This window comes from Nerophis lumbriciformis, unplaced genomic scaffold, assembly GCF_033978685.3.
Source record: "Nerophis lumbriciformis unplaced genomic scaffold, RoL_Nlum_v2.1 HiC_scaffold_83, whole genome shotgun sequence".
Taxonomy (NCBI): Eukaryota; Metazoa; Chordata; class Actinopteri; order Syngnathiformes; family Syngnathidae; genus Nerophis; species Nerophis lumbriciformis.
Window position 1 is genome coordinate 100,001 of NW_027316623.1, and position 10,000 is coordinate 110,000.

General features: G+C 48.2%; 1 protein-coding gene across 1 annotated transcript in view; it reads left to right on the plus strand.

Moving 5' to 3' along the window:
* LOC140676658 (nuclear factor 1 A-type-like) overlaps positions 1-10,000 on the plus strand; it is an 87,526-nt gene that overhangs the window by 59,168 nt on the left and 18,358 nt on the right. The window contains exon 3 of the mRNA XM_072912748.1: positions 3,824-3,889. Within this exon, the coding sequence (XP_072768849.1) occupies positions 3,824-3,889 (66 nt within the window). The remainder of the gene's footprint in view (positions 1-3,823; positions 3,890-10,000) is intronic.

Here is a 10,000-nt window from a genome sequence, read left to right on the forward strand (position 1 = left end):
AAGAGGAAGTGGTCTGTAGAGGAAGTCAAGAAGGCAAAAGAGGAAGTGGTCTGTAGAGGAAGTCAAGAAGGCAAAAGAGGAAGTGGTCTGTAGAGGAAGTCAAGAAGGCAAAAGAGGAAGTGGTCTGTAGAGGAAGTCAAGAAGGCAAAAGAGGAAGTGGTCTGTAGAGGAAGGCAAGAAGGCAAAAGAGGAAGTGGTCTGTAGAGGAAGGCAAGAAGGCAAAAGAGGAAGTGGTCTGTAGAGGAAGTCAAGAAGGCAAAAGAGGAAGTGGTCTGTAGAGGAAGTCAAGAAGGCAAAAGAGGAAGTGGTCTGTAGAGGAAGGCAAAAGAGGAAGTGGTGTGTAGAGGAAGTCAAGAAGGCAAAAGAGGAAGTGGTGTGTAGAGGAAGTCAAGAAGGCAAAAGAGGAAGTGGAAGATGGTAGAGGAAGTCAAGAAGGCAAAAGAGGAAGTGGTGTGTAGAGGAAGTTATGAAGGCAAAAGAGGAAATGTTGTGTAGAGGAAGTCAAGAAGGCAAAAGAGTAAGAGTAAGATGGTAGGAGGTGTGCTCCATTAGAGAGTTATAATTATGGAAAGTGAGGCAGCGCTCGATCAATACAGTATTCATCACTGGGACTCCGCCCATCTGACACACACTTTGCCTTGGACCGCCACCCACGTGGAACCACTGACCACACACACACACACACACACACACACACACACACACACACACACACACACACTTTTCACACACAATTCCTGTATTTGTTACCTTCCTGCCTCCCTCTTTAGGACCAGCCTTTCTAGATATATAAAGAAGTGTATTTACAACATTAATAATATATACATACTATGCACATATAAAAAAAGGTAAGCGTTTAGTTCTTTGTTATTTTTTGTTTGTAATTGGTTTTTAATCTTCATTTACTTCAAGTTCTTCCAGTATGTCTCTATATACATATTTAATTATTTTTTTATTATTACTTTTGGCCAAAGGGGGCACATTTCAATTTCTTACACACACTTGTTATTTCATATGTTGGCCAGAGGGGGTGCACTTCAAATGTTTACACACACTTGTTATTTCATATGTTGACCAGAGGGGGAGCACTTTTAAAAGCAACAATGATAAAAATCCCTCCTTTTTGGGACCACCCTCATGTTGATAGATGTCACCACAAATGAGACATTGTCTATTAGATGCAATGTTATTGATTTATGTCATCACTTGTTCACACCTCCTCCTATGGAAGATACTTTTCCTTGTTGATGAGATAGGCTCCAGCATCCCCTGCGACCCCAAAAAAGGACAAGCGGTAGAAGTTGGATGGATGGAGGGTAGCAATACAAGAACACACGCTTATGCCGTGTCAAGGTTTAGGAAGTAAATAAATAAGTAAATAAAGTTGATTTCAGTCAATAAATGTCTTCTTTTATTCTTATTATATTTATTTCATTTTGTTCAGCAAAAATGTGTTTCTTTTCAAGTCATTTCAAATCCAATTCCACTCAAAGTCGACCGGCTTTTACAAATATTTCTTATCAGCGCCGATTGAAGCGTCTCTCCCAGGCGTGAAGCATCATCGGGGAGAAAAGTACACAAAATCAATATTCGCCGCTCGCCAAGCAGAGGTCAAAGGTCACACATATTTACATCCATATACCAGTTTGCTGGCTGCTTTCCAGTTTGCAACTCTCATTGTGACTGGGCCGCCAGTCTGGAAGGTTTTTTGGAGGGTTTACGACTGTGCGCGTGTGTGTACGCGCGCTTGCGTGTGTGTGTGTACGCGCACGTGTGTGTGTGTGTGTGTGTGCGTGGCGTCTTTTGTTCTGGCAGAAGGTACAACATGGCAGCCGCTCAAAGAAAACACAGAAGCTTCAAAATGGTTGCCAACGATTTAAGATGGCTGCCAGCCTGCAGAGAGAGGGCACAACACACACACACACACACACACACACACACACACACACACACACACACACACACACACGGTGTATGGGGCAAGTGTGCGATAGCGAGTGTGACAAAATCCCTGTGTGTGTGTGTGTGTGTGTGTGTGTGTGTGTGTGTGTGTGTGTGTGTGTGTGTGTGTGTGTGTGTGTGTGTGTGTGTGTGTGGCAGTGTCCAACAATGGAGATTCATACACACACGGCGAGAGAGTTGCTTTAAAATGGCGTCGCCTCGTCAAAAAGTACATCTTTCTTATTCAGATAAGATTTGTTTTATTGAAATAGTCACTTGTTGTTGTTTACTATTGGAAGGATGATTTATTGAAATAGTCACTTGCTGTTGTTTACTATTGGAAGAATGATTTATTGAAATAGTCACTTGTTGTTGTTTACTATTGGAAGAATGATTTATTAAAATAGTCACTTCTTGTTGTTTACTATTGGAAGGATGTTTTATTGAAATAGTCACTTGTTTACTATTGGAAGGATGATTTATTGAAATAGTCACTTCTTGTTGTTTACTATTGGAAGGATGTTTTATTGAAATAGTCACTTGTTTACTATTGGAAGAATGATTTATTAAAATAGTCACTTCTTGTTGTTTACTATTGGAAGGATGTTTTATTGAAATAGTCACTTGTTTACTATTGGAAGGATGATTGGGAGTAAACTTGACATTTTAAGAGGAAAACGTTTTTTAAAAATCAAATCAAAGACAATTTAGAGTGAAATATGATGTGTATTATGATACATAATGATAGTGTTTATTATCAGTAGTGACATAAAAGACTGGTCGTTAGTAACCACTGATAATGTGCTGTACAGTAATGCAAGAAGGAGGCTGAAGTTTGATTGACAGCTGTGTTCATTCGCCGTCTGCGGAGACCACGTCCGTCGTCTGATTTGTGGCCCTTAGCAAAATGAATGTGGCCCTTAGCAAAATGAATTGTGTCTCCTCATTTCATTAAAAGCTCAACGGGATGGATAGCTTGTTTCCCTGCTTGGAGCGGCGCGGCCGGGTGGGAACGACTAAGAAAGTCTTCCGGGAACGAAACAAGATTGCGCGGAATGTCGAAGGTTGTGTGTAAAACACACACACACACACACACACACACACACACACACACACACACACTCTCACATGGCGTGACTTGTCCCAGCGAGACCCCCTGTCTCCTTCCTGACAATCCCCTTTATACACACACACACACTCTTACATAATGCACTTTTATTGTGAAGTCCACCAGAGATGGCAATGATTAAACAAGGCTTTTATTTTGAAGTGTTTGTGGTGTCATTGTTTGGTGGGTACAGACGGGCCACCCTGCTCCCACGCTTCATTTGCATATTTAATTAAGCTGGACTGGGCTGAATGAGCATGGGGGGGGCAGTGTGTGAAAGTGCCATCTCCCCCCCCCCCCCCTCCTCCGGTTGCCGTGGTTCCCGCCTGATGCTTTTTTGTCTTAGACCGCTGGCACACGCGCGCCGCATGCAAAGTGTGCGTTTGTTCCGGCGTTGACCTTTGCCGCCTCCTGGCAGCGTCCCGCAGAAGAAGGCGTTTGCCCTAAAAAGGACGCCCTGAGATGAGCGAGTGCGTGAAGTCATCATAAATTTGACCTGCGACCCGGCCGGCCGCGTGCCATCCGTCTCCTGAGTCACGGCCCGCAGCCTCAGGAGGACGCCTCATATTTCTTCGCCGCGCCGCCGATCGATGCGCCGCCCGCCGTTAAATCATGAGCCTGCGTGGGAGCAGGGTGCATGATGGGAAAAGGAACAGGGGTTGGGGGGTTCAGGAGGGGTGGCCTAGCCTCCATATGCACAGATAGTAGAAGGGGGTCAAAGGTCATGGCTAGGTCTAGTCACATGACAGTCAATTGTCTCTGTTCTTCTTGTAGAAGGCGGCCAATCAGAGAGCCCCAACCAGTCCAATGATGCGGACATCAAAGACCAGGCGGAGAATGGTGAGTTGCTCACACACACACACACACACACACACACACACACACACACACACACACACACACACACACACACCCACACACACACATTCCTGTATTTGTTGCCTTCCTGCCTCCCTCTTTAGGACCAGCCTTTCTAGATATATAAAGAAGTGTATTTACAACATTAATAATATATACATACTATGCACATATAAAAAAGTTAGTTGTTGTTATTTTTTTGAATTTTTTGTTTGTAATTGGTTTTTAATCTTCATTATTTACTTCAAGTTATTACAGTATCTTAAAAAATGTTTTAATGAATTTTGGCCAAAGGGGGCGCATTTAAATTTGTTACACACACTTGTTATTTCATATGTTGACCAGAGGGGGAGCACTTTTAAAAGCGACACACAGTTAATTTGGAAAATCCTTCTTTTAGGGACCACCTTGATGTTGATAGATGTCACCACCAGGGGTGCAAATTAGATCTCTATTTTTTGGTTTTTGTAATGTGCTTAAGGCCCGATGACAAAGGAGTCAGGGACCACAGAAGACAAAGGAGTCAGGGACCACAGATGACAAAGGAGTCAGGGACCACAGATGACAAAGGAGTCAGGGACCACAGATGACAAAGGAGTCAGGGACCACAGATGACAAAGGAGTCAGGGACCACAGATGACAAAGGAGTCAGGGACCACAGATGACAAAGGAGTCAGGGACCACAGATGACAAAGGAGTCAGGGACCACAGATGACAAAGGAGTCAGGGACCACAGATGACAAAGGAGTCAGGGACCACAGATGACAAAGGAGTCAGGGACCACAAAGGAGTCAGGGACCACAGATGACAAAGGAGTCAGGGACCACAGATGACAAAGGAGTCAGGGACCACAGATGACAAAGGAGTCAGGGACCACAGATGACAAAGGAGTCAGGGACCACAAAGGAGTCAGGGACCACAGATGACAAAGGAGTCAGGGACCACAGATGACAAAGGAGTCAGGGACCACAGATGACAAAGGAGTCAGGGACCACAGATGACAAAGGAGTCAGGGACCACAGATGACAAAGGAGTCAGGGACCACAGATGACAAAGGAGTCAGGGACCACAGATGACAAAGGAGTCAGGGACCACAGATGACAAAGGAGTCAGGGACCACAGATGACAAAGGAGTCAGGGACCACAGATGACAAAGGAGTCAGGGACCACAGATGACAAAGGAGTCAGGGACCACAAAGGAGTCAGGGACCACAGATGACAAAGGAGTCAGGGACCACAAAGGAGTCAGGGACCACAAAGGAGTCAGGGACCACAGATGACAAAGGAGTCAGGGACCACAGATGACAAAGGAGTCAGGGACCACAAAGGAGTCAGGGACCACAGATGACAAAGGAGTCAGGGACCGCAAAGGAGTCAGGGACCACAGATGACAAAGGAGTCAGGGACCACAGATGACAAAGGAGTCAGGGACCACAGATGACAAAGGAGTCAGGGACCACAGATGACAAAGGAGTCAGGGACCACAGATGACAAAGGAGTCAGGGACCACAGATGACAAAGGAGTCAGGGACCACAGATGACAAAGGAGTCAGGGACCACAGATGACAAAGGAGTCAGGGACCACAAAGGAGTCAGGGACCACAGATGACAAAGGAGTCAGGGACCACAGATAACAAAGGAGTCAGGGACCACAGATGACAAAGGAGTCAGGGACCACAGATGACAAAGAAGTCAGGGACCACAGATGACAAAGGAGTCAGGGACCACAGATGACAAAGGAGTCAGGGACCACAGATGACAAAGGAGTCAGAGACCACAGATGACAAAGGAGTCAGGGACCACAAAGGAGTCAGGGACCACAAAGGAGTCAGGGACCACAAAGGAGTCAGGGACCACAGATAACGAAGGAGTCAGGGACCACAGATAACAAAGGAGTCAGGGACCACAGATGACAAAGGAGTCAGGGACCACAGATGACAAAGGAGTCAGGGACCACAGATGACAAAGGAGTCAGGGACCACAGATGACAAAGGAGTCAGGGACCACAGATGACAAAGGAGTCAGGGACCACAGATGACAAAGGAGTCAGGGACCACAGATGACAAAGGAGTCAGGGACCACAGATGACAAAGGAGTCAGGGACCACAGATGACAAAGGAGTCAGGGACCACAGATGACAAAGGAGTCAGGGACCACAGATGACAAAGGAGTCAGGAACCACAGAAGACAAAGGAGTCAGGGACCACAGATGACAAAGGAGTCAGGGACCACAGATGACAAAGGAGTCAGGGACCACAGATGACAAAGGAGTCAGGGACCACAGATGACAAAGGAGTCAGGGACCACAAAGGAGTCAGGGACCACAGATGACAAAGGAGTCAGGGACCACAGATGACAAAGGAGTCAGGGACCACAGATGACAAAGGAGTCAGGGACCACAGATGACAAAGGAGTCAGGGACCACAAAGGAGTCAGGGACCACAGATGACAAAGGAGTCAGGGACCACAGATGACAAAGGAGTCAGGGACCACAGATGACAAAGGAGTCAGGGACCACAGATGACAAAGGAGTCAGGGACCACAGATGACAAAGGAGTCAGGGACCACAAAGGAGTCAGGGACCACAGATGACAAAGGAGTCAGGGACCACAAAGGAGTCAGGGACCACAAAGGAGTCAGGGACCACAGATGACAAAGGAGTCAGGGACCACAGATGACAAAGGAGTCAGGGACCACAAAGGAGTCAGGGACCACAGATGACAAAGGAGTCAGGGACCGCAAAGGAGTCAGGGACCACAGATGACAAAGGAGTCAGGGACCACAGATGACAAAGGAGTCAGGGACCACAGATGACAAAGGAGTCAGGGACCACAGATGACAAAGGAGTCAGGGACCACAGATGACAAAGGAGTCAGGGACCACAGATGACAAAGGAGTCAGGGACCACAGATGACAAAGGAGTCAGGGACCACAGATGACAAAGGAGTCAGGGACCACAAAGGAGTCAGGGACCACAGATGACAAAGGAGTCAGGGACCACAGATAACAAAGGAGTCAGGGACCACAGATGACAAAGGAGTCAGGGACCACAGATGACAAAGAAGTCAGGGACCACAGATGACAAAGGAGTCAGGGACCACAGATGACAAAGGAGTCAGGGACCACAGATGACAAAGGAGTCAGAGACCACAGATGACAAAGGAGTCAGGGACCACAAAGGAGTCAGGGACCACAAAGGAGTCAGGGACCACAAAGGAGTCAGGGACCACAGATAACGAAGGAGTCAGGGACCACAGATAACAAAGGAGTCAGGGACCACAGATGACAAAGGAGTCAGGGACCACAGATGACAAAGGAGTCAGGGACCACAGATGACAAAGGAGTCAGGGACCACAGATGACAAAGGAGTCAGGGACCACAGATGACAAAGGAGTCAGGGACCACAGATGACAAAGGAGTCAGGGACCACAGATGACAAAGGAGTCAGGGACCACAGATGACAAAGGAGTCAGGGACCACAGATGACAAAGGAGTCAGGGACCACAGATGACAAAGGAGTCAGGGACCACAGATGACAAAGGAGTCAGGAACCACAGAAGACAAAGGAGTCAGGGACCACAGATGACAAAGGAGTCAGGGACCACAGATGACAAAGGAGTCAGGGACCACAGATGACAAAGGAGTCAGGGACCACAGATGACAAAGGAGTCAGGGACCACAAAGGAGTCAGGGACCACAGATGACAAAGGAGTCAGGGACCACAGATGACAAAGGAGTCAGGGACCACAGATGACAAAGGAGTCAGGGACCACAGATGACAAAGGAGTCAGGGACCACAAAGGAGTCAGGGACCACAGATGACAAAGGAGTCAGGGACCACAGATGACAAAGGAGTCAGGGACCACAGATGACAAAGGAGTCAGGGACCACAGATGACAAAGGAGTCAGGGACCACAGATGACCAAGGAGTCAGGGACCACAGATGACAAAGGAGTCAGGGACCACAGATGACAAAGGAGTCAGGGACCACAGATGACAAAGGAGTCAGGGACCACAGATGACAAAGGAGTCAGGGACCACAGATGACAAAGGAGTCAGGGACCACAGATGACAAAGGAGTCAGGGACCACAGATGACAAAGGAGTCAGGGACCACAAAGGAGTCAGGGACCACAGATGACAAAGGAGTCAGGGACCACAAAGGAGTCAGGGACCACAAAGGAGTCAGGGACCACAGATGACAAAGGAGTCAGGGACCACAGATGACAAAGGAGTCAGGGACCACAAAGGAGTCAGGGACCACAGATGACAAAGGAGTCAGGGACCGCAAAGGAGTCAGGGACCACAGATGACAAAGGAGTCAGGGACCACAGATGACAAAGGAGTCAGGGACCACAGATGACAAAGGAGTCAGGGACCACAGATGACAAAGGAGTCAGGGACCACAGATGACAAAGGAGTCAGGGACCACAGATGACAAAGGAGTCAGGGACCACAGATGACAAAGGAGTCAGGGACCACAAAGGAGTCAGGGACCACAGATGACAAAGGAGTCAGGGACCACAGATAACAAAGGAGTCAGGGACCACAGATGACAAAGGAGTCAGGGACCACAGATGACAAAGAAGTCAGGGACCACAGATGACAAAGGAGTCAGGGACCACAGATGACAAAGAAGTCAGGGACCACAGATGACAAAGGAGTCAGAGACCACAGATGACAAAGGAGTCAGGGACCACAAAGGAGTCAGGGACCACAAAGGAGTCAGGGACCACAAAGGAGTCAGGGACCACAGATAACGAAGGAGTCAGGGACCACAGATAACAAAGGAGTCAGGGACCACAGATGACAAAGGAGTCAGGGACCACAGATGACAAAGGAGTCAGGGACCACAGATGACAAAGGAGTCAGGGACCACAGATGACAAAGGAGTCAGGGACCACAGATGACAAAGGAGTCAGGGACCACAGATGACAAAGGAGTCAGGGACCACAGATGACAAAGGAGTCAGGGACCACAGAAGACAAAGGAGTCAAGGACCACAGATGACAAAGGAGTCAGGGACCACAGATGACAAAGGAGTCAGGGACCACAGATGACAAAGGAGTCAGGGACCACAGATGACAAAGGAGTCAGGGACCACAGATGACAAAGGAGTCAGGGACCACAGATGACAAAGGAGTCAGGGACCACAGATGACAAAGGAGTCAGGGACCACAGATGACAAAGGAGTCAGGGACCACAGATGACAAAGGAGTCAGGGACCACAAAGGAGTCAGGGACCACAGATGACAAAGGAGTCAGGGACCACAGATGACAAAGGAGTCAGGGACCACAGATGACAAAGGAGTCAGGGACCACAAAGGAGTCAGGGACCACAGATGACAAAGGAGTCAGGGACCACAGATGACAAAGGAGTCAGGGACCACAGATGACAAAGGAGTCAGGGACCACAGATGACAAAGGAGTCAGGGACCACAGATGACAAAGGAGTCAGGGACCACAGATGACAAAGGAGTCAGGGACCACAGATGACAAAGGAGTCAGGGACCACAGATGACAAAGGAGTCAGGGACCACAAAGGAGTCAGGGACCACAGATGACAAAGGAGTCAGGGACCACAAAGGAGTCAGGGACCACAAAGGAGTCAGGGACCACAGATGACAAAGGAGTCAGGGACCACAGATGACAAAGGAGTCAGGGACCACAAAGGAGTCAGGGACCACAGATGACAAAGGAGTCAGGGACCGCAAAGGAGTCAGGGACCACAGATGACAAAGGAGTCAGGGACCACAGATGACAAAGGAGTCAGGGACCACAGATGACAAAGGAGTCAGGGACCACAGATGACAAAGGAGTCAGGGACCACAGAAGACAAAGGAGTCAGGGACCACAGATGACAAAGGAGTCAGGGACCACAGATGACAAAGGAGTCAGGGACCACAGATGACAAAGGAGTCAGGGACCACAGATGACAAAGGAGTCAGGGACCACAGATGACAAAGGAGTCAGGGACCACAGATGACAAAGGAGTCAGGGACCACAAAGGAGTCAGGGACCACAGATGACAAAGGAGTCAGGGACCACAGATAACAAAGGAGTCAGGGACCACAGATGACAAAGGAGTCAGGGA